Consider the following 26,155-nt stretch of genomic DNA (forward strand, 5'->3'; position numbering starts at 1 on the left):
TCCTATATCGTTGTCGATCCTCTATAAATAAAACACCTCTTTTGTCAGCTCATTAGTGTAAACAAAGCTCGCTTTCAGACACATCACATTGGACATAAATTTCCACTCGTTCTGGGACTGCAGTGCTGTCCGTCCACACCTGCACAAACAGAGTCACTTAGCGGTGGCCACAGCACAGGCTATCAGGAGTGGATATATCGGAATGTTTCCTGCAGGGTTCCCACCAAATCTTACTGACAACATATCAAAACCTTTCCATGACTTTTCAATGACCTTGAATGAAAATTACATGAATTTCACAGCCTATATGTATAAAATTGCTTACTCTATGCCACAGGTTGGGGCTTATGAAATGCGACTTTGACAACAAGATTGGATAAAATGTGTTCTCTCCCCTACCATTATATATCTATGAAAGAAGCAATCAAATCCTGTGATATACGCTATCCCTACCAACATCCCTTGTATGACTATGAGTATTCAGCGACTTTTCCAGGTTTTCCATAACTGTGGAAACCCTGTTCCTGGTGCATAACCAGGTGAGTACTCACAGGTAAGTACGGTGGGCATGAGGGCGGCGAACATGAGGAAGAGCATGGAGAAGAAGAGGAAGCCGGTGTTATTGAACACCTTGCTGGCGTCGTTCCCAATGTTCAAGTACAGGAGACCAATCAGAACGCCTATGCAGATGTGGGACATCACCCTCAGGTGGGTCAGTACCTGTTAAAACAAAAGACACTTTCTCTGTAATGGAGATACATATGGCAAATTACAAAAAAATAACTAAATCCATAAATTCCATGGCTATGCAGCATTTTAAGCCCCTATAGAATTTTACAATATTTAACATAATGTTATTATAGAGACCTACATAGTATACATACAATGGGCACATAAAATGATTGAATCTCTTCTGTACTCCCATGTCTCCTATCTGAATCCCTGATGTGGTTACCACCCACATCTGGCTGAGTTATTGTTTAATACTGTACCCTCACTCTCTTAACCCACTTCATTCAACACAGGAAGGAGAGTATGGGAAGTTTTGGAATCAGCAGCAGGCTTACCGTGTCCCGACATATTGTGATGAAGGTCCTCTTGAAGAGAATGCAGAACTGATTCAGGGTACTCGTGGCAAAGGTGTGCTTCTCAATGTGTCCTGCATCCTGAATGTGCCAATGCACAGTGGAAACGGAGGAGATCAGAGAATAAAACATATTCATACACACTACTGCAATATATTACTGTTAATACACTGCATTTATCTATATTATTTTTAATACTCTTATAATGTTACTGCTACTACACTGAACATATCTGTACATGTTGTTCATACTGCATATCCATATCTATATTCTGCTCTTATAAGGTTACTACTAATACACTGCACATATTTCTAGTTAATTTATATTACTGTAAACCATTCCAGCTTCTTAACTGTATACTATTGTCTACACTGCACAATATATCTTATACTCTATGCACCACCTGCGTATACTGTGTATACGGTGTATGTCACATTGCACTTTTTTGCACTTCTGGTTAGACGCAAACTGCATTTTGTAGTCTCTGTACTTGTACTCTGCATAATGACAATAAAGTTGAATCTAATCTAAAACAACACTGCCTTGCCAAATCTCTTGTGAGTGATATGCAACTAACAGACAGGCTACACCAGGCTCACATCTGAAGCGTTCTGTTCACATAGCGTAAAAATAATTATAGAAGGCTGGTCTAATTTGTTTGAGTATAGGCACCGCTATCATGTCTGGTGTAGCCAGTTCCATTGATGATAGCTGAAGCTAATTGTTGCAGCAGATGCTGCGTGAACAGAACGCTTCAGTTACGTTCCTGGTGTAGCCTGCCTCTAAGAGTCACACTACTTTTTTAGTTCTTTCACAACAGGGACTACTGAGGATGGGATTAGACTGAGACATCCGCCTCTCTGTTTATTTTCATCAGTCTTTACACTCTTTGGCCTCTTGCTGATCAGTGTAAAACAGTTTTTTTAGCATCAGTCTCTGTTTGCAGATTCTTTCATCTGTTCACCTGATCTACAGTTTTGGGTTTCACGCACCAGGGGGAGACATCTGCACGCTAGACCTACGTGTGACGGAGGCCAACTTACGGTGTGACATTGAGAAGGACAGGAGGAAGCCGGGTCGTTCTTGTCGCTGGAGTTCTTCTTCCCCTCCTCAGTGCAGAGTCCTCCCTGCACGGCCTCGAAGAGGACAGGATTGAGGTCCCCGTACTCTCCACTGGCCACCTCGATAACTGCAGGGGGGTAAAGAGGTGAGTGACACTCTATTGAATATGCTGCTCGCACCCGCTGTTTAGCTTCCAAAATCCGCTCGCTGGCAAAATACCTGTGGCTGTGGTCAGCACAATTTGATACCCTGTCTGCCTCATTTACACCCGGAGATAACCAACACACTCACAAACGCACACATTATCTCTCTCTCTCTCATACACATATACATACATTTACACAACAAAAACAATACACACTAGTACTTCCATATGAACCACACGCTCTCACTGTGAAACACTCACTGAAGTCTGCAGGATTGTGGTAGGTGGGGCAGTGCAGGCCCAGGTTCTTCAGGTAGGGGATGAGGTAGGTGACAGTGCCCTTGTATATGCACTGGCCTTGGCTCAAAATGTACAGCTGGAGAGAGGACACATACATCATTATGGCGCCTCAAAGGCAGAGTAAAGCAGACGTAAACACAACTTACTGCCACCAAAAATTACAGTGCATATACATAATTTTTGCCTCTCTTATATATTATATCAGGCATGGCTAAATCAGTTCATATGTTAAGCACAACTGGTAACACTACCACACAATTCAAACAAATATGATTCAAAGTGATGACAATTACGAGTTGTAAAATACAGAAAATATCACCAAATCCATCTCTTCAGCCAAAACCCGGACTATGACTGTTGGAAGTGTATAGCTACACGACTGCCAAATTTATGGACCAGGGTCACTGACCTTATCGAACATCTCGAAGAGCTTGGCGCTCGGCTGGTGGATGGTGCAGATGATGGTCCTGCCCCCCTGTGCCAGTGACTTCATTAGGGAGACCACTTGGAAACAGGAGGAGCTGTCCAGGCCACTGTCACAACACCACAACAAACTCACATCAATCCTGAGATGCACATCGCCGCTAACAACAACGCGAGAGGTCAACTGATCTGCCCCGGTCAAGAGGTGCACAGATTAAGCTGATAATCGTGGCCGACTGGTGCTAGATGTGAAGAGCGATACGTCACGATTAAGAGACATATACCTGAGGGACGCTGTCTAGGGCCTTACATGGTTTTTCTTCTGTCGACAAAAGCTGGTTAAATTAAAAGCTTCGCTAGACGAGGTACTTCCTAAATGGCTGATGTCACACACAACACACCACTTTCATCTTTCAACAGGGCAATCAGTTACATTAATCAACTCTCTGCTGATGGAATTGAAACACCACTTTCTAGATTTTTTTCGCACGATTTACACTCGGTCCAAATGAGAAAGCTTCCCCCCCCCCCCTCCTCTTCTCTCCTGCCCTCTCTGACTCGGACTGAGATGTCCCATCTGATGCTTTATTTGGATCCTGTCTGGACGCAGCGTACCTCGTGGGCTCGTCAAAAAACATGACGGGCGGGTTGTTGACAAGCTCCAGGGCGATGGCCAGCCTCTTGCACTGACCCCCGGACAGAGAATGGGTTCGAGTCTGGGCACACTCCTGCAGGCCCAGAGCTGTCAGGATCTCATTCACCTGTCACACACACACACACACACACACACACACACACACACACACACACACACACACACACACACACACACACACACACCACACACACACACATAATAAGCATATGCATATGTATACAATATATATGTATATATATTGTATGCAGTAAATAGATGCAGTATCCATTACAAATAAACATAAACATTTGTAAGAACTTAAAAAGTGCCTACAACATACCAGCTCTTTTTTCACCTCCATACTTTCATTGAGCTTAAGGTTTGCTGACACCTGTATGGCCAAAGAAACAACCAAGTGGGATCAGTGGTAAGGTGATAACCGTCATGAAATGTGATATACAGTGGTTGTGATTGATGTATAGCTGCTGAATGTGTTTCAGTGGGTGACATGATATCATGACGGACATTTTAAAAATTCATGAGTCCATCACAGGTTGACCTTACCATCATGGCCTCCCGGGTGGTGAGGTTTGGCAGCAGCATGTCGTCCTGCATGATGTAGCAGGACATCTTCCGGAAGGTGCGCAGGTCCCGGGGCTTCCCATTCACCAGGATCTGTCCCTTCATCCCCGTTTCCCTGGAACCACATGAGAGAGAGAGAGAGAGAGAGAGACAGAGAAAAGGTGAGACCCTTTGAGACCCTTTTTAGTATGCCGCGTGGCAATGCCTGGCTCTTTCACTGCAGTGGTGAGATGCTAACCACAGGTTGGAGCGTCCACTCTGCCTGCATGAGCAGCGCTGCGCGGAAGCCCAGGAGCACTGCGGAGGCAGCGGCTGCATCTCGAGTTTTGGCGCCGGGTCTTCTACTCAGTACCACACGCGCTGATCTCAGCAAAACCACCGGAACAATACACTGTTCATAGTTATACTGACACCATTCCAGCAGCACTTATATAACACTCTTTGCCTCAGCCGCTGCACAATATACATTCCACACACAAAAATGATACTATATTATATTTTGTAATTACTTATGAACGCAGAAAACGTCCCCAGTAATACACGCTTTTCATTGCAACTACACTGTAAAAAGTTTCTGTAAATTTACACCCAGATTCCAACATTATTCACCGGTTTTCTTTAATAAACAGGACTTTCCGGTCATTAGTAAGACAAATATGTAAAATCAGGCTCCAACACTGTTATTTACCACGCCCGTAATGTTTATTCTGGAACACACGTACTTCCTGTTATCTATTAACGTTACCTTCGTTCTGGTGATGGGAAGCTGTCTGCTGAGAGAAGACGATACGTTGGAATCATACCCAAACCCATCGAAAGCTATCAACACAATAAGGTGAGTTTATCTGTCACCTTTGACCAGAAATACAACGTTTGAAAGCACACTGGTCATGTTTATATTAAGTTGTATAATACAACATCTCTGAATGTTACCCTGCTGAAACGAAGTTAGTAGCAGTGCTATTCAGCTAGCCAAGACCGCGCTTTCGCCCTTCTTAAGCCATGCGTTATCGTTATCACTACACTTGTCGATCAAATTTTACGTTTCTTCATTGCAATCTGGAGCCATCTAAATGTATTGGTATGTGTAGGGTATGCGTAGTTTTTGAAAGTTTAACTCGCGGGATTTACCTGCTATAACACGTGCTTGCTAGCTAAGTCTGCTTAGCATCATCAGTTTAATAAACCAGTGGCCAAATAAACAATATGGCACAAACGGATCAGTGTTGACTGCTGCTTTCAGTGTTTACTTGTATGCATGGATTTCGCCCGTGCTGGTAATTACTTAAAGTTGTGTTAAGTTCTTCAGTTTAGAAAGCTAATGATAGTTAGTAGCCTAGCAAGCACTCCATAGCAGAGGTGGTTGCATGACATGCGTATGGTATTCCTCCCAAGTTCATTTGAGCTAGCAGCATGCAACAGGAAGATGTTTACATGTCAGATATGTGGGCATCAGTCCACTGCGTCTATTTATGTGAGCCATACCTAAATTCATGACAATATACCCAATATAGACCTTCCCTGCTGTGTTCCAGATTGCCAAATAAAATTTAAGAGACATGCAGGTCTTGGATTTCCCCTGGGGATCAATAAAGTATCTATCTATCTATCTATCTATCTATTTATCTATCTAGGTCTTTAGACGCACATGTATAGTAACCATAAACAATGTGGTTTTGATAAGACGGACACTATTTCAAAAGCAAGCCCCCTTACTTTGCACACACATTCCTCACACAAACATCTTATCACACCCGCCTCATCACTTTTAATCATTCAACGGCAGACACACACACACACACACCTTTCATACTCACCTTGCGGACAACTCACATTCACTCACTCCTTACATACATACACACACACACACTCAGAGATTACATTCACTTTCTCACTCACACACACACACACACATCACGAAGAGTTGTTGAGTGCCTTTCTTTTCTTTTGCTAAGGGATGTGCGACCGTAGCTGATGTTGTCTTCCAAGCCTACCTGTGACGCCTCGCCTGATATTACTAGGTATGTTTGTTTTCATTCACTAGAGTAATAATGATCAACATATACATATTTAAATCAACTTTTGAACACTAAATGTTTTTTTTTCTGTATTGAATTTTGTTTGGACAAAATCCTAAAATGAATCTAATCATAGTTGACATGTGGATCTATATCTTAAATTGAATATGATAAATTATTTTTTTCAGGTGAACTACAAGGTAATCATCAAAAGTGGATGGTCAGCATTGAATCCTTAATCGTTTGTGAAGGGTCCAACCTCGCCACATTTCTAACAGGCCTTGCGACATGTTTCTCCACCTTCTACATTCTGAATCTGCAGTATCAGTAGGAGGCAGCGTGCACCCTTGAATTCATCCAGAGGTAAGTTCATGTCACACTTTCGAACCAGAATTTGTTTTATGTGTGGTATGTATTGGGGGGGTTGTGTAGTAGTCTACTATGTAGTTATAAGCACTACTATGCAGGATTACACCCTCTGTAGAGAGCAATCATGCATAGTACTGCTGTAATAACCACAGAACACTATACTTCTACTTCATACAACTGATTCAATCAAATATAAATGCAGTTACAGTAAGTAATAAATGTCAGTTAATTTCATTGTGAGAAAAGTGTGTTAACGTTACAAATTCACATCCGATTCATTCACTTTGGCACAATTTTCCTCTACATGAATCCTAGTGTACCCTATCAGTTTTTGTAACACTCTCTTTCTCTCTCTCTCTTTCTCTCTCTCACAGAAAAAAGGCCCAGAAGAAGCCTAAGAACAATCACTAATAAGTAAAGTGAATGTTATACTTGATTTCTCATGAATGTTACTTGATTTCCTCCCTGATTATCATTTATACTCATCTCTGTACTTTAAATTCTTCTGGACATAATCTGTCAGTTTATTCATTCTCACATGTACACAAGCCCAATGCGATGCAATGATATTGATAATTATCTGTGATAATTATTCTGTATCTTATTTCATTTTGAAATAGTACTACTGTAGATAACATGTCTACATTTTACATACATATGTGATTCACAAGCCTAATGCGATGTTTTTATTTTCCATGATAATTCTTTTGTACCTTATTCCCGATTTTTGAAATTCAACTAGATCACGTGTTTACATTCATACGTGATACACGAGCCTAATGCGATGTTTTTGTTTTTCATGATAATTCTTTTGTACTTTATTCCTTGTTTTTTGAAATACGATTTTCAAAATACAACTAGATAGCGTGTCTACATTTTAAACGGGCCTAATGAAATGTTTTTGTTTTCCATTGTAATTCCTCTGTGTCTTATTGCCTGTTCTTTGAAATCCGATTTTCAAAATACTACTATGTATCTACATTTTACATTCATACATGATACACGAGCCTAATGCGATGTTTTTATTTTCCATGATCATTCTTCTGTGTCTTATTCCCTGATACTGAAATACGATTATAGTCAGTCTACATTTTCCAAAATTACTATCTTGCTTCATGTCCCTTCATCTTTCAAAAAGATTACTTTACTGTTAGACTGTCAAGTAAGTGCTGTGAAATAAAATATCTGTTAAATTACAAATAAGTAACTGATGTGAAAACATGGATTTTTATCTTTAAAATGTTGATTTGAGAGTGGATGAACTCAATATATGGCACTTGTTTCCTGTAATTGTAAAAAAATAAAGACCTGTTGTGTAACTAACGCGAAGATCACATTTTTTTCTTGTTACCCAACATGAAAATTATGTTATACAGGAATTTAATGTTATGGTAGTCTGCCGTTAAACAACGGGAAGCTCCTGGAAATCCTGCCAGTTGTTTCCTGTTAATTTACAGGAAATTAATGTTGTTATTTTACATTAACTTAATGTTAAACCAGGGCACCGTTAAATAACAGGAATCTCCTGGAAACTCTGCTGCCAGTTGATTCCTGTTTTTTTACGGGAAAATTTCTTACAGTGTATAGTTTGTCATGGTCTACAACTCATAACCATTCTATGATAATAAAGCAATATACAAATCAATTCATTTGCTGTATGGCACCATTGATCTATTCCCAACATGTGCGAACAGGAAGTACCACACACAGCTGTGTCACACGTGGCATGGAGAGACAACTGCAACATGGAGTCAGTGGGAACACTCAACAAAGGCAAAGAATGGCATTATGATTACATGCACCTAATGACTCCCTCTTGCTACTGAAGCCAACAGACATTCGCTCTGTCATCGGCTATGAGGGGCTCTTGTGAAATCTTTACTCCAGTACTTTAACATAATTATTTGGTTTTGGAAATTGTAAGGTTTGCTATGCCATACAATTACAAACATGTCTGCCTGTATGCTTTACTTTGACTGATGCTTTTCACACATGAACTTCTTTAACCCATTCACTGCCACAGCCATCTCCAGCCCCACCTTTGCCAACACAGGGGGTGTGAGTTTGACAGCGTATTTTGCCGAGAGTGCATGTGCACTGTGGCCAAAGCGAAGTCAGACGCACAAAGTGGGCCGGCCTAAGTCAATTAATAAAAGATAGATAGATAGATCAGAATTGAACACTGGTTGCCTGTGATTTGGTTTGTTCAATTTCACTTCATGAAAGGTCTTCATGTTCCCGCCTTGTCGTAGATTTCCGCCACCTATATCGCCCCACGAACTCGGGCCCAAAGACTGTGATTGTTTTTATGTCCCGTGGTACGAATCTAAGATCACTAACAGTCGAAAGAGAGTGGCATTCTATGAGATCAATGGAATTATTTTTGTAAAGTTACCATGGCTTACTGTAAGTTCTACTATAATTGGCCCTGGTCCACTGTATGTCGAAAAAAAGTTGTAAAATAAGAGAGTAGGCTACAAGACAGGAGACATGGAGGAGGTGTAAGAGGTATGTGCTGCTGGGTAACTAGGGGGCTTTGCCTGGTCTTGTCTTTGGGCTGTGTGGGACTAGACATGTCATAAAACAAACAAGAGTTAGGCAAGACACGAGAGAGACAGACAGACAGAGAGAGGGGGAGGGAGATGAGAAAGAGAGAGAGAGAGAGAGAGAGAGAGAGAGAGAGAGAAATGAGAAAGAGACAGAGAAAGGAAATTACAGAGCATGGAATAGACAGATGGATGGCAGTGGAAGAACACAGCTGCAAATTTGTATAACAATGGCCTCCAGGTGCCGTTCCAACCTCTGACTTACTACAGAGGAACAATGCAGACCCCTTCAGGGTATTGCTACTTTCATCTCCTGTTTTTTTTGTCTTTTTTGTGTCTCCATTCATCTTTTTCTCATTTTTCTCAATTTGTTTTACACCGGCCACTCTCTCTCTCACACACACACACACACACGCGCACACACACACACACACACACACACACACACACACACACACACACACACACACACACACACACACACTCACACACACTCACAAACACACACATACTGTACACACATACACACATAGACATACAGAAAATCCATCATGTCATTGCATAACAGCACAAGTGTAAAATGCTGCACATTTACAGCAGGAATGTCGCTCACCTGTAGCCTGCAAGGATGTTCATCAGGGTGGACTTGCCCGCTCCTGACGGGCCCATGATGCCGATTAGCTCTCGGCTGCAGAACTTCCCCGACAGACACTTCAGTAGGGCCTTGTATCCTGGACACAACATTAACAACATGATGCATATTCAAACCTTATTGGTTATCACTCATATAACACATATAAAACAAGTATGTAGCGCTACACAACTAGCTCTAGGTTGCAAGCTGGCAATTTTATTTAAAATAACAGCTTTGGTGTGCAGTGTTTTAAATCAAGTGTTTCAGTCCTAAAACACATATGTTGTTGAGCTCAATGAACACCATAGAATGAAATTATAAAATTACATTTCACAACATAACAGCAATGAATATCTACAATGCTATATAATGACAATGTAAGGGTATGTGTTGTGATATTATGTGCTATAGAAATGACAAAATAGATGACTGCTATAATTTGTCATGGCTTAGTACCATGTTTCTTCCTCTAGATGGTTGGGGAATTTAATAAGAAACCCTGCTTTCATGTATACACATACAAAGGCAGCACTATGTGGCAAGTCTTTACAGAAACCTCTACGGTATGCACTAGTTCAGACCGAGATGCCTTAGGGAATTAAGTTCCAATATCATGTCTGCAGAGAGCGGGGGTACAACATGTGCTGTATACAGTATATGAAAATGCAAGTTTAAAAAAATCTCTCCAATATAGTGCACCTGTGACTGTTGCCTGAACTTATACACAGATTATGTGACTCAGAGACTAGCGGAGGCAAACACTCAATGAGGGTAACCTTATAAATAAATGAGAGAATCTTGACCAAGGTCCGTGGAAAACAGCAGTGGCAACGGATGAGTGGGGATGAGAGGGGAGCCCGAGAGCTGAGCTACAGAGGAGCTGCAGGGGAGCCGTGTGGACACAAGACAGGCAGAGTGCTAGGTGAAGGAAAGGATCAATACAGAGACTGGAATGCAGAATCTCCCGTGTGGGGAACTGTGTGGGGAAGCTGATGACAAGATTTAAACAACTATAGCCACTGTCATCTGCATCTGCAGCGGAGAAAAATTAGCTCTTCTCCGTTGAATGAGAAACAGCCTTCAGTGTGTTATACCTAAAAATGACATCCTTTTGACATCTTGTGACTATATCTGGTGAGAATGTTGCTTATTGTCTAGCTGAATCATTCCATATATCACATTTCTCAAACATTTCTGAGGCTTTAGAAATAACCCCCACATTTGCACTGCAACACATGCAAGCCTATTTCTGTACGCTGGTAAGACGGGACTCCTTTTCTTTGACTCTGATACAGTATATTGACTTTTTCAGGGGGGATCCTCTCCTTCTTGCATTGAAGCAGTCTGGAGCCAAGGAGAGAGAGAGAAAGAAAGAGAGAGAGAGAGAGAGAGAGAGAGAGAGATGGAGAGAAGGGTGGGTGGGAGGCGGGTATCTCAGGTTCCTTAATTAGACACTCTTCTGTCGGCCTGCCAGCACCTCCTCATGATGGCCATTACAGTAGCTCTCGGTTCTAGAAGCTCTCATCTCCCTTCCTCCTCTCCTCCTCCTCCGCTGTCTCTTGAACGCCCCTCACCGTGCGGCGATGCCTCCATCCAGCACTGAGATAGACAGGGGCGCGGCCTCGCTCATAAGAGCCCATGCGCTGCGTTACATACTGATGAATCACCCCCCTGGGAGGCGCGTGGCGCATACTGATGACACGGGCCCCCGCACTGCCACTCTTGCATTCGGATGCGTCCCCATCAGATAAGCCCAAGTTAAATCAGTGTCTCATGCTGATGATGCAAGCCTGCCATGGTCTGTGTCAAAGTCACACATGACGAGCAGCGCTTATGTCACCCACTCCTAAAAATACACCACCCAAAGTGATCCTTCAAGGCAACTGTTGATTTGAAGTGTCAGTGGGTGATTTGCTCCACTGCAGAAGACCCGGTCATGACGGGAGGTTAGTCCATGGTGGATATCTAGAACTTTCTGTCACCATAAGACAGGGATAAGAGAGAGAGAGAGAGTACAAGTCTACAAAGGGAACATAGACATCTGGACATCTGTGGTCAAGAGCTCTAGCACAGCCTCAACACAGTGGCACCCACTGTAGACAAAGATGGTGATATACACAAACCTAATAACTTGCAATCACCCTTGTATCTCCATCATCGCTGAGAAAGCTCAGTGGAATATAATGCACTTATTTTTGCTGAATGGTGTGGAGTCAGCATATTGTGTGTCATGTCTGTGCATCTGCAAGCGAAGCCCATTTTTACAATTTACAAAACCACAATAAGTGCTCTGGACTCTGAGGAAGACACAGTAGTGTCGAAACGTCAGTCAAGTGTTTGTTTGCACTGAAATAAAAAACTGCAAGCTATCAGTGTGCTCCAGCTTCCTCTCTTCATGAGAAGTGCTTCTTATTGGTGGACTTTAAGATGCATTAAACTGGTTTCTAGCAGAAGCACATCAGTCTGATGAAAAAGTAGACCTTACAGGACTGGTGGAAACAAGAGCGAAATGAGACGGGCCATTTTTCAGTGCGGCACTGCAATGACATATCTGTCAGAAAGCATTAATGTAACTCTTAATGGAACCACATTCAATCAGAGTACAGCAGGTCAGTCAAGAGAAGATTTGATTTGGCTTTGTATTAAGAAATACATTCTTTGTATTCAATGGCAAGGTGACCAGTGGGGAAGATATCACATGAAATGCCTTACACATCTCTCCCATGAGGATCAGTTTTGTGAAATATCGGTAACTAAAAGCCTTTCGTTATTACGAATAACATACTCAACGCTCCAATTTAAAAGGCTTAGGTGGTAGTAGCCCAGAAGGCCCATAATACATTAAAATGGCAGAGAGGACAGTAGAGGGGTGAGCTGGGAAGGGGGAGAGACTTCCCGCTTGCCTCATGACATAAAGCCTCTCTCTCTTTATCTGTCTCTCTCTCTCTATCTCTCTCTCTCTCTCTCCCACACACACACGTAATGGTTCTTGCTTCACCCTGAGTCAGAGGCTCGAATGAGAGTGAGCCATTAAAGCTGCCCCGGAGATTTATACCCCGGCACGTGACGCTCGGCCGTGGAGCCACCCCGTTCCCGCTGACACTGTGTCCCCCATTCAGGAGCCGCGGGGTCAGGGAGACGGGGGGGGGGGGGGGATGTGTGACGTGGACGAGCATGTGAGGTGGAGGTGGAGGTGGAGGTTGGGGGAGGGGTGTAGGGAGATACTTCAGCTTCAGAGCTTCCCTGGGCTATCGACCTTTATTTCCTCTCAATCTTTCATTCCATGCACGTCACACCCTTGTCCACTGATCAGAATCAAACTCCATTTGGAACAGGATGTATTGCTACTACTGATATAGGGAGGCTAACCTACAGTGACAAGGTTTGCGTTGTACCTTGAATGAGAGTAACTTTAGATAAAAGCATCTGTGAAATGAATGAATGCAAATAGTTGTAAGAGACAGACATACTGTATGTATAGCTCTCTGAATGAGCTACATGTATCTATCTACACATCGGAACAACCCAAAACATACCTGCAGATTGGCATAAAGGCAACATGCTGTAACAGATGCAGAGTTAAGGGCAAAAATGTACCACCCCTTCCCCCCACCCCTCACCCGAATGCCCCCTACGCCCCCCACTTTTCCCATATCTCCTTACTTCTGGTCTGACGCTGCATACGTGGCAGTTAAATATCTCCATCATAGATCTCCCCACCTTTGCAAAATTCGCCTTGGAGGATGTCGTCACCGCTAAACGCCATCTCTGGAGCAGAGTGAGCCTCTCTGTGCATTCCTCATCTCTCACCACAGCGCTGGTCTCTCTCCAACCCCCCCCCCCCCCCCCCCTCCCTCTCTCTTTCTTTTTTCGACCTCACCCTGGATGAGACCCACTTGTTCTCTCACTGAGGAGACAAGACCAGGCAGAACCCCGGCGTTTTATCTATGGTACATTCCGAAGTCTGTGACATCCACCCTCTCCTAGTTCCTGCCGGTGACAGATACATGGCATACAGGCCCTCCAGGTATGGAGAGACAGTCGCCTACCTGTTTTTTTCTTTTGTCAAAATGTCAAGTACCTGTTCGCAGAGAGAGCCCCTGTCTGCTTGTTTCTGGGGGCTGTCTGCCTACTCATCTGGAGTGAATATCAGTGAACTGGGGAGGGGGGAAAAATCTATAAAAAGCTCTCCCACTCGCCAGGTGGCAAGACAACAACACATCGCTCATCCGCGAGACCAAAACAAACAAACAAACCAAACAAAAACAACAGCAACAACAAAACAAACAGAGCATAAAGCGCAGTGTCATAAAAGGCACAGTCCATTTATTAATTAGGTGGGGAGGGCACGAGATGGCACTTAATATTTCATGAGCGGCTCGGCCCAGAGAATGCCCCGGCCGCCCCGGCCGCTCCATCCGACTCCTCAGCCTCCGCCACACAGACCCGGTAGCAGACAGCAGAGCCCCTGGCCCGGGCCTGACTGCTGAATTATTTACTACGTCTAAAATCTGCTGAGCACAGCAGACCCAGGGCCAAGCCCAGCAAGAGCACAGGCACCGCTGTGCGCGAGTGTGTGTGTGTGTGTGTGTGTGTGTGTGTGTGTGTGTGTGCCCTATGAGTGGGTGGGGGGTGGGTCAGGCCAGGGAGAGAAGGAGACACGGCGTGAGAGAGAGAGAGAGAGCGAGAGAGGGTTTCTGGATGTAAGAAATACGACCAAAATCATTGCAGCTATTGATTCCAACAGAGCGACAGGGCTAACATTTCCTTTGCAGCGTGTCACAGAGACAAGATTTCCAAACGCCCACTCCTCTCCCGACACCGAGCATCAGCTCTCACTAGCGCAGTGCAGGTTCATGCCAGAAAATATCAAAGGATGATTCATTATCTTGTGAGTGTGTGCCTGCTGTGCGTAAGTGTCTGTAGAGAGGGACAGTGTGTGTGGTGTGTGTGTGTTGTGTGTGTGTGTCTGTGTGTGGGTGTGTGTGTGTGTGTGTGTGTGTCTGTGTCTGTGTGTGTGTGTGTGTGTGTGTGTGTGTGTGTGGGTGTGTGTGTGTGTGTGTGTGTGTGTGTGTCTGTGTGTGTGTGTGTGTGTGTGTGTGTGTCTGTGTGTGTGTGTGTGTGTGTGTGTGTGTGTGTGTGTGTCTGTGTCTGTGTCTGTGTGTGTGAGTCAGAGTGATTGAGAGAGATGACGGATACAAATGACAGTGCTGAGACTCTGAACTTCCTTTGTTATTTCTCGTGAGATATTTTCAATGAAATCTTGTTGTGATGAGGTGACATTGAGCCTTTCCCTTGTTTCTCTTGTGTAAGACGAGAGACAGACAGGAACAAAAAGGTGTACAGCACAAGTGTGACATCCAACATGCAACAGCTAACACGATTTGCTTGCAATAACAACCATCACTCTCTAGCATACGGGGAGGTTAAAGCAACACCAAAGAGTTTTTTGTACCTTAAAATAATGTTTCCAAAATCGTTTCAGTGGTTCATCAACTCGTAACAGGGTGAACGGCACTTCTGCATTCGCTTCGCGGCACTCATCGACTATAACCGCACTATGTAAGTTTGCCAGATCGGGTAGCGGATCTGTAGTTCGATGTAATGAGACATAAGAAACTACAAATTTGACTTGCATCTGATGTCGCAATACATCGTACTTTCATAAAATCATGCAACATATTCTACCTTGTCTGTGGACATCGTTATTTCCAAAGCCGGTGCTGGATAAACAAATAGTGCGTGCGACAGAGGAAAAGTTATTTGGTGTTGCTTTAAGCCAACTAAAATTGTGTGCAGGCACAATTACAGTGATGGGGGTTGAAGAAAATAATAACGAAGCAATAATCTTAAACTAAAACTAGTCATATTCCAAAACTTTAAACTCTAACTTAAGTCTTCAGTGGGCAAAACTCCACTGGTGTACAGCATAAGTGTGATGTCCAATATTATCTGATTGCAATATAACACAATTGGTTACAATATAACAGTAACCAGAGCAGCATATAGAGAGAGTTTGGCCAACTAGGGAATCGAATGGTCTGAGCTATCCTGTTATGCGATTGGTTCCGAGGTGGTCATTTGGTTCATGGACGCCATGTTAGATACCAACATTCATCAGATCCCCATTAGTGCAGACAATACGGTAAAAAATATAATAAATTGTTACAAAATAACATAAATTATTGACAAAATGCCCAACTGTTGCGTGTCTGGCTGCAGTGCAAGTCCGGGAAGCGGGAAACGATTGTTCCCCCGTGACCCAAAAAGGACAAAAATATGGGAGCAGAAGGTCAAAAGAACTGGAGGGCAAATATTCAATTACTCAATGTTGTGTGAGGTAAATGTCAATTTCTCTCTTCAACTTATGATGATAAATTACATTGGAAAAATATTATAACACCATCATTAATGTATACCATGCTTTTTGGCCTAGGTCCAATCACTAGCGATCAGATCATCGGAATCACATAACGTCTTAGGCTATGTTATCGGAAGGGCTTATTGATAAAGATAATAGCCTACTGATAATGCAATTAAAGTTACAGTTACAATTTTTGCCATTGAGTACGTTTAACCTGTCCTTGGCGATGGATGACCTATGAAAGGTTACGTCAGGACTTGGGAGACTGAAGAGGAAAAGAAAGGTAAACACTGCTCTGAGACTGATTAGGCCACGTGGTCACTCATTTTACAGGCACATTTAAAGGTGCTCTAAGCGATTTTAGGCTAAAACATTTTATGTCACTTACTGCAAACATCACCTAACCAACCGCTAGCTGTCTGTGTCCTGAATACACTGTAAAAAAAATGCAATCTCTATGGACAGCCCAGGCTCCAAAAACAGCAACAAAAACAACCTGGGCAAACCTAGCCCATGAAAACATAACAAACTGTTCCAGCAAATCACAGACGAGATGCCTGTTTAGGAGAGTTTCAATTGCACGGAAGCAGCACGGGAGGGAGGGGGAGGAAGTAGCGAGCTAGCTCTCTGTTTTGTCAACAGAGTCAACAGAAGTGATGTTGCCCAGCATCGCTTAGAGCACCTTTAAAATAAGGTAAATATACACTGCAATATTTCTGTAAGGGCCTTTTACATATTGACAAACGATGATGATAGTAGTATTTATATGCCTGTTAATGGTAAATATAAGCCATTTAGCATAGGCTACATATCATAGCATATTCACCCCATAGGGTCACACTGTAGTATATTCTGACGTTGGTCTCCAACATGGCGCCCATGATTTGAGTTGGTCAAACTCTCTCTCTATATGGCTCTGACAGAGACCAGTGGCCAGCATACCTCTCCTCCTCCAGCAGGGGCCCTCGCGGATAATGTAGGAGACCTCCTTGAACTCCAGGTCCACCGCGGAGCGTCGGGGCAGGTGGGAGAAGCGCTGGGCCTCGGTGATGTGGTTCTCCACCTTCTTCAGGTGTGTGAGCAGGGCAGCGTCCGTCGGCGCAGCAGGCGGCAGCACTCCGGCCGGCTTATTGGTCTCCACCATGGGGATGGAGACGGCGACCGCATCCCCAGGCCTCTCCGCCATGCCGGCAGTCTGGAGAGAGAAAAAGGGAGACAGAGAGAGAGTGAGTGAGGGGAGGAGGGAGAGATAGTGAGAGAGGGGGAGAGAGAGTGAGAGAGAAGACAGAGAGAGGGAGAGAGAGATTTTAACATTCAGCCCAGCACTCCACCTCAGGCTCACTGTGCAACATTTTAAAACAGAATAAAAAGGCATGCCCAAACAGGACACAGAATATACTGTATCACATTTGAGTTTTTTTTTTTATTTAAATGGAGCTCTGAGTATTGTTTTTTTGTTGTTTTATTACTTTTATCCATATGAGTCAACATTTCTATTTCCCTGTGAGCACAGCACATGGGTGAGAGGGGAGATAATGGTGCCTGTGAATGGAGGCTCGTATGGGACATTTGCCAAGAAGATTCAAGGATGAATTGAATCAAAGGCCGACACTGCTTTTGCTGCTCAATTGCGCCTTTCTGAAGAGACAGGTGGGAGGCTGCACTATGAAGAGAACCATAGCATGCTGTTCATGCACAGCTTTAACGCTATAGTGATTACTGTCACTATACAGACATTCTGCACTAGAGAGCAACAGTGAGGCTTGTGTTATATGAGATACAACACATTTTATAGTTTGTTCAGTTTGACACAATTCAGTGTAATGTCATCACATCTTCTTTACCTGCTGCTGATTTCCTTTGGCTAATACAATGTGTTTCAATCCCATGGTTGGTTTTCAGAAGGTCTTCTTCTGGATTGACGAATGCTTCTCCTACGGCTCTAATGCTGCCCCTTTACATTCTCATCATCATGACAACACAACGTCTTTTGAAATACCACACAACCACACAACCACACAATAAATCTACAGTACAAAAGAATCTACAGTACTTGCACAATAAAAAGGTAAAGACTGATGAGGACTGATTGTAATGCCATGTCTTTGATTTCAACTGTTCTTCCTAACCCAGGAAAGTCTCAGGTAATATGGCTATCCTTTGCTATATGGCAAAACCTCCTATGCAATGCCTCTAGACCTTTTATATCATTATTATTATTTATACATTCCCCTTCTTCTTTTCTTTCTATTTATTATTATTATTATTATTATTATTATTATTATTATTATTATTATTTGCCTTTTGTATCTTTTATTGTTCTTGTTTTGTTATTTTGATTATTGTTGTTGTATGTTTTGTAACTCAGGGCATTGCTGTAAAAGAGCTTGATGCTCAGTCAATTTCTCCCTGAATAAAAAATGGTTGATGATTACAGAAATATTGTTTGGAAATACCATGCAACTGATCTATCTAACTGATCTATTGTCTACTCTGGTAGAATAGTTTTGTAGCATATCCTTTGGCTTCTCCATATCCACCTAGTGCTGCCATTTCTTCAATTATACTTCTATCTTAACAACCTGTCTTGCTGGCTTTGAAAGGGAAGATGAATAATTAAGCATTCTGCAGGACTGTTATCTTGCTAAGGGCTACAGTAGATAAGGTCTAGAGGACCTCGAGATTCACATAGAGCAAAGAGGCTTAACTATAGTTAAGGATACTCTCCTTATCTCTTGAAAAATAAATAAATGAATACATGCATTATTTACACAAAATCCTGTTGGTGTCTTGTAAATGGTTCAACTGCTGAAAGAATTAGATTCCACGGCTATTTGTACCTAAATACAATCAGAAATAATTGTCTCGGCCCATTGAATTACCTGGTATTTGAATGACACTTCACAAAGCAGCATAGAGAGCAATCCAGGTAAACATTCCATCAGAAATTAACATTCCATAATCAAGTTTGAGAGAACGTACCATGAGAACATGCAAATACAAATTCCACTCTGCCAAGAAGAATCCCTCGCTTGATGCCTGAGATTAGGAGAGTCCTTGAGTCTGGAGTGCAATCTATTTTAAGAATGAGCACAATTTAGATGCGTAACACATATGGATTGTCTGCTCTATCTTTTTCTCCACTGCCACTGGAGTTGAACGAGGGCCAATCATTCCAGGAACCTTCAGAGGTAGAAGGCCCACAAATGCCACAGGGATTTGAATCACCTGAGAGGTAGGGCCTTCCTCAGAGCCCCACGCATAGTCTCTCATGGGGCCCAACATAACTGCCCACTCCCCCTAGTCAAACTGGTGGCCTTTGTGTTGCTCTGAGTTATGGTGTTAGTGAGGGCAAGAGAGAACTTGCCCTCAATTCAGACACACACACACACACACACACACACACACATACACACACACACACACACACACACACTATAGGCTACAGCAGACACCCAGTGCATTGGGGGTGATCTCAATGAGCATCACAGGATACATCAGTGGAGGGAGAATCGGTGGGCAGATGCAGAGGATGAGTCATTGTCTTATATCACCGAAAATGTTGCTGCTACAATACAGCAACCCCCCTCTCTCGCCCGCCTAGGAGTAAACTACAGAGCTGGATTCGGATGCGGAATATTAAAGCATGGTCTCTGTGTCGGCCCTGGGTCTTTAGCCACTGAGGGCAGGTATGCGTGAGGCAGCCGTGATCTGATTGTAGAGGCCAGACATGCAGAGTGAATATCAACTTACGTCCCAGAGGCGGCATGCTGGGGATACTGCTGATTCACAGGAACATTCCAGATAAGAGAAAATACATAATGGCTCATGTACACGCGAGTGCGTACGTACACAAGTACACACACACACACACACACACACACACACACACACACACACACACACACACACACACACACACACACACACCCACACACAAATCCTCTGTGGACAGCGACCAGCATATAAGAAGCTCAGTTTCTGCCTGAAGCAAAGGCATTTAAAGGCCACCAATGTGACAAAATCCTGACCCAAATATAACAACAAATCCCAGGTTGGATCTGTCAGTCTGAGTGTATTATCAAGTGATACGCTTGACTGCACGCATTTGACACTTAACAATACTGTCAAAGACTTTACAGTTCCTGGTAAATAGCACAATGTAAATAAATATGAACCGAAAAAACAGAACTGAAATAATTTTCATGGTGAAGCTTGACAAATTTCACGTTTCCCAAATTATGCTTTAGTTCTTTGGTCCTATTTTTGTGCTCATAGTGCAGTGTAGGAGCAGCAGTAACAAAACCACCATCAACAAGTCACAACTAAACTATAAACATGAAAAGTAGCCTAGAGCGTGTTATTATGTGAAAAATGGAATCATCATGCGCAATCCTGAATACTGTCTACTCAAGCTCCGGATGTTTCTCTAAACCCTGGATTCCCATCCTGCGCAACCTGAATGGGCTGCACGTCAACAGAGTCGACTTCATTTTAACAGCAGAGAGTGTCTTTTTTTCAGACTGCACTTCAAGTCCATTAGGAACATCCTCTCCAATCTACGCACCTTGTGATGTCTAATAGAATGGCAACATGATCTGTGATCTTTTGCTCAGGAAGCCAGTAGACCAAACAACACAGTGACTCCTAGTCCTGGGCAGTACAGAGTCGTAGAAAAGAGCTGACCACACGCAACAGGGGGGCACCTTGTTAAGTCACATGAGAGCAGAGTAAAGACACTATGGGGCAGTTTGTGTCTGTGAGTAACACGCTTGGTCAAGCGAACGGGAAGAGAAAGACGAGTCTGGCCCTATTGATTGACCTCCCATTAGTGGATTTCCATTACTGCTCTGCCTGGGGGGCTCCAGAATGCAACATTTGAAATGCTGTGAAATCTTTCGTGGTAGGCCCCTCACTGCCCCACCACCACCACCACCCTCCTCCACCCGCCTCCACGTCTCGTTTCCTGCACAATGGCGACAAACAAGGCCATTTTGCTGACAGACGATGTCTTCTATGGCCGTGTAGCATGTGATAGTAGCACACACGGGACAAAAATAATACACAAACTCCTCTTCGACTGAGATCACACCTGTGTTGACGTGTCTTAATAACAGAGAGGTGAGCGACTTGACCTCTCTAGCTTCTAATGTCATCCACTTCATGAAATGAGAGGCTTATGAGAGCAAGTCGGGGTGAAGCCTCCCAGAAACCAAAGCAATTTCATTCCTGAATGGTGTTACGACCCTGTGGTCATATACAGTACATATATAAAATATCTGTTCCTTGTGGCTTGTGGCTTCCTTGTTCATTTTTGTCTTGCAGATTGCCTCTTTGCCAGTTTGCTGATTGCCAGTGCAGCTTAATTAACCAATCCCAGTCATTGGATGTTTCAGGCTGCTGGCCCTTTAAAAGTTCAGCCATGACGTCAGCAGGGGCGCGCTCTTCTGACTTTCTTTGAGACGCCTGCCACGCCACTCCTCGCCACCTTCGGGCCCAGCCTCGGGCCAGAGTTGTTTTTTGTTCTGCCGCTTCGGCCACTCCCGGGGTGAGTGGCCGGGAAGTGAACTGCGGCCTGTTCAGGCCTACTTTGGAGGCCTGGTGATTTTACATTTGTTTGCCGTACTTTTTCATTAACCTTAAAATTGAGCCTTAGTTCCCTAACTTATTGTATTTTTCTTATTAATAAATATAATTAACTTTATATCTTTTGTCTGCCCGTTATTGCTCTTTGTTATTTCCCTAAGCCCTAGACAATGGACATAACAACGGTTTATTAAAGACATTTGTCTACAAACCCAAAATCTCTAAAACTCTCCAAACCAGAGTTCTTTGAATACAATATGAGGTCATACACAGGTAGCCTATTTAAAGTAAAAGACACTTCCACCATCTTCTTGTACATTAGGAGGCAAAAAAAAATTGAGATGTACAGATAGGGATGACTCTCACGCCATTAAAGAAGATGAAAGCAGAGACATACTCCTAGCAGTCACAGTGGCCCAATGGCCTCAGTCTTCCTGCAAAGGAAGGAAACGGAATCTATTTCTCTATGGCCACAACATCCTTACATCAGGAAACAGCCGAAAGCTCTCCAGTTTTCAGGATTCTTCCATAGAAAACACTCTTTACTGTTAGCAAAAGAGTTGAGCATTTAGCAATGGTATATGCGCACACAGATGATTTTCCACACCCACACCCCACACAACTGCATCTGACAAACTATGATGGAAAATACAGATTAGTGCAGAGGAGACACAACCTCCTTAAACTAGAGGACAGATTATCACTGAGCAATGCATAGAGAGATCTTTCATATCAGTGCCATTCTCCTTATTAGAGGTAAACTCCATATAGAATCAAAAGCATCAGTGAATCAAAAGCATCAGTCAAAGTCATAAAAGTCTGATGTGTGCCTTAATGAATCATCTGCGTAAAGACCGATTGGGACGCTGGGACCTCCAGAGTGACGCTTGGGAAGGAAATGAATTAACCTTACATTTGAATGGACCCCACCCCCACCCCAAGGCTGGACAATCTGTTTCATTTCTACAGCTGATAACTGCACACTTCCTCCTTCAAGGAGGCACGGAGGCAAACACCCTCCCACCATGCTAGGACATACGCTGTGATAGGACATATGCTGTTTCTGTGCACAGTGTTCCTCAATCATCAAAGTGGTTCAGGCCCTGTCCTGTTAGGAATCTTGTCATTTGACAAATAGGCCCAATAGAAAATTACTGTCTAATCTGTCGGTGTTCTCACTTTCACAGCTACACTGAACGTAAAGTAAAACAGCCAGAGAGAGAGAGAGAGAGACAGAGGGAGAGGGAGGGAGAGAGAATAAGATGTCGGGAACTGAGATGGTGTCAGAAAAACATGTAAAAGCAGCTTGCAAAACAACGAAAGTAAAATCTATAAAGAGGCCAGCATAAATAGACCATGACCAGTAAGTATAAGTATAGTATAAGTATATATACTCTTTTGATCCCGTGAGGGAAATTTGGTCTCTGCATTTATCCCAATCCGTGAATTAGTGAAACACACACAGCACACAGTGTACACACAGTGAGGTGAAGCACACACTAATCCCGGTGCAGTGAGCTGCCTGCATCAACAGCGGCGCTCGGGGAGCAGTAAGGGGTTAGGTGCCTTGCTCAAGGGCACTTCAGCCGTGCCTACTGGTTGGGGTTCGAACCAGCAACCCTCCGGTTACAGGTCCGAAGACGAAGTGCTAACCAGTAGGCCACGGCTGCCCCAATAGGAAGGGCAGTGATGTTATTTCCAACAGTGAACCACCACTAGTCACTTTTTAAGGCAGTAAAATATTTCAAATGTGCCTCCGACTTTTTGTTGATTGCTCCCTTTTTATAAGTGGTTTAGGGTAAAAGTGTCAGCTAAATACTACATGTAAATGTAATGAAGGGATTCAGTCCAGTTCCGTTTGATTTAGAAGCTCAAACAACAATCATGCTTAAAACATCCTGATGGGTCCTTGGGAAAGATGAAAGATATCTGAAAATGCTGAATTATCTTTTCTTAAATCACATTCCAGGACATTATGATGAAACAGGAATAATACAGTTTGATATTACTTTTCAGCAACCAGAAATCTAACATGAAATGAAATCCAACATTATTTGACACCGAGAACTCGAAGGGATGCAGCAGAACATAGGTAAAGTAATGGAAACAGGGAACTTAAAGTGTTTAGAGCCAAGCATTCAGAAATCCTCCTCCTATTCCTAAGGTGCCTATGGTGCACTGCCTATGTAAACATATTAGAAGATGAATGGAAATGGTTGTGTAAGTTATAGAAAACACCAGAATGTAGGAAAAGTGCAGATGCAGATATGCAATACTTAAATTGATTACTACTGTGCCCCCCCCCCCCCCCCTCTATTTATCTATCTCTCTGACACACACAAAATGAGAGATTTTTCCTACTAGAACTTCATAGGTCTATTTTCCCAGACAGATTCAACTACAGCATTTTTTGGTGTGCGAGGGAGTGTCTCAGAATTGCCTATGGACAAATGTGTTGGATAGATATGGAAATGTGCTTAATAAGGATATTCCTGGCCTACAATAACACAATTTCATACTGTCACAAAAGATGGAAAGATTGCTGCTTTTTAAAATGGTATTCCAAATGGTCAATGGATTTACTCTACACACACATACTCACACAGTAAAAGTAAACCTATGTTATTTTCAGATCGGCCTGCTACAAAAACAATGTGGGATTTTAGTTGTATTTTGTCCATTTCCGGACCACAAATAAAATATATTAAACCTCTTATACAAATGGATTATGAAATGTCCATTGTAATCAGATGTATCTGATGTATTTTCTCTAAACTTCACCCCTCGAGGTGGCCGTTTTACTATGGGTTAGGCTATCTAAAGGTAGACCACCACTACCGACCGACCACACACACACACACACACACACCAACAGTCTGCATATAAATCTGTCAACAAATAGATGTGTAATGGCGTCAAGATAAAAGAAAACATCTTACTTTTATATGATTAGAAATTCAGATGACAGTAGTTCTGGACCACTCCTGGACACCGTTTTTCAGGGCGACGTCCGTTTCATCTTTAGGCTAAAATCACCCAATAATTCAGCAACAGGAGAAGGGCCCAGAACCGTGGCTTGTAAAATGATGTGCACAGAGTGTCAGGGTCCATTGAACGCACAATCCCGTTTAACAACGAAGGAGCCGTTTTCCTCCGAGAAATCTCCTGTTCCAAGGGGCATAGCGTCCATAAAGATTACAATAATTCCAGAAGAATGAACCCCTGTCCGAAACAAGTATGACAGTTATGAATTATTTAACAAATGCAGCATCCTAATTGCCGAGTTCATTTAGGAATGGTTCAAATAGGACTCTAAAATCACTTACATGCAGGATCCAATTGTCTAGTTTCGGTCCCGTGTTCCCATGTTGACGACCAGTCTCCTCTTTTCCTGTCATGCACCGCAGTAGTTCGATAGCACGCAGTGCCGTTTCACCGGTCAGTGCATCTCTGACACGCCCGCCGGTCTGGGTATGGGGCGTTACTGTAGGGTTTCGTTAGAAAGATGGTCCGCATACCCGAGTTGAATGAGCACAATGAAAAGAAAATGGGTAAACAGTGCCTTATTCTCGCATCATACGGAACATTCATGAGCAAGTCTGTCTGTTAATGTTAATTATGCTGTGTTCGCCACCAACTCCACACTGCCATGGACCACGTCTGTGAGAGGTTTGGCAACATGCCAACACATCATCTCTGAGGAGGCTAGGATCTTAAGTTTAAGTTCTCCCTGATTCTCACATGCTTGAGGGCTGGTCCAGTCACAATGACCTCCCCCAGAAATTACATCACTATGCCTACCATGAACTCACAGGGTGGTCCGTGCTGTACATGATACAGGGGCTTCACTGTGTAGCCTGAAATATGCTTACAGCTTCTTGCGCAAAATATTTTTGGCAAGTGGTCGTGTGATGCGCACGGCATTACGAGCTCTTTAGTACGTCGGAATTTGAAAACACTCAGGATAATTATCTGCTGTGTTTGTCATACCAATACCCATTGCCTAAAATCTAGATTGCACAAAGACGTTTATTTTAAAGGCCTGTCTCTTTAAAATCCGCACCTGCGCATCCGGTGCTGCTGATGCTGCAGTGCCCGGGTTATTTTCGGTGAAATTGTCGGGGTTACTAGCGTTCATACGACGCCCTACATCATGAAGCAAAATAAAAAATCTTGATTTTACACTTTCTGTTTATTCTCATGTCTCTTTCCATTCCATTTCAGAAAGCCAAAAAAAGCCACAATGAAGCAATGAACAATGAACAATGAGACTGCCACTGCGCTCACGTAGCCAATGTAGCTTAGTGTCCTTTCAACTTACAGTAGCCTATATCCTAAGCTAGCCTAGCAGTCCATGCAGCAAACAAGGATGTTTGACTCTCTAAAGTCAAGTCAGCTGGAAAT

General features: G+C 43.2%; 1 protein-coding gene and 1 long non-coding RNA gene across 2 annotated transcripts in view; one reads left to right on the forward strand and one right to left on the reverse strand.

Annotated features, from left to right (window-relative positions):
- Positions 1 to 25,134, reverse strand: part of abcg4a (ATP-binding cassette, sub-family G (WHITE), member 4a) — a 31,283-nt gene extending 6,149 nt beyond the window's left edge. Inside the window, exons 1-12 of the mRNA XM_076273520.1 lie at positions 25,078 to 25,134; positions 24,691 to 24,973; positions 17,108 to 17,360; positions 9,781 to 9,898; positions 4,217 to 4,349; positions 3,993 to 4,043; positions 3,631 to 3,776; positions 3,002 to 3,125; positions 2,554 to 2,668; positions 2,129 to 2,274; positions 1,068 to 1,166; positions 552 to 720 (exon numbers count right to left, since the gene is read on the reverse strand). Of these exons, the coding sequence (XP_076129635.1) occupies positions 552 to 720; positions 1,068 to 1,166; positions 2,129 to 2,274; positions 2,554 to 2,668; positions 3,002 to 3,125; positions 3,631 to 3,776; positions 3,993 to 4,043; positions 4,217 to 4,349; positions 9,781 to 9,898; positions 17,108 to 17,351 (1,345 nt within the window). The 5' untranslated portion in view covers positions 17,352 to 17,360; positions 24,691 to 24,973; positions 25,078 to 25,134. The remainder of the gene's footprint in view (positions 1 to 551; positions 721 to 1,067; positions 1,167 to 2,128; positions 2,275 to 2,553; positions 2,669 to 3,001; positions 3,126 to 3,630; positions 3,777 to 3,992; positions 4,044 to 4,216; positions 4,350 to 9,780; positions 9,899 to 17,107; positions 17,361 to 24,690; positions 24,974 to 25,077) is intronic.
- On the forward strand, positions 4,795 to 7,222 carry LOC143112433 (uncharacterized). Its single transcript, XR_012984743.1, has 4 exons — positions 4,795 to 5,069; positions 6,190 to 6,255; positions 6,441 to 6,615; positions 6,996 to 7,222. It is a non-coding gene; the product is annotated as an uncharacterized LOC143112433 (long non-coding RNA).
- Positions 25,135 to 26,155: the final 1,021 nt, after the last annotated feature.

The sequence above is a fragment of the Alosa pseudoharengus genome, unplaced genomic scaffold (assembly GCF_046254945.1).
Source record: "Alosa pseudoharengus isolate Yale_2024_CS ecotype anadromous, Long Island Sound unplaced genomic scaffold, YU_APseudo_1.1 YU_APseudo_1.1_scf_8, whole genome shotgun sequence".
Lineage (NCBI taxonomy): Eukaryota > Metazoa > Chordata > Actinopteri > Clupeiformes > Clupeidae > Alosa > Alosa pseudoharengus.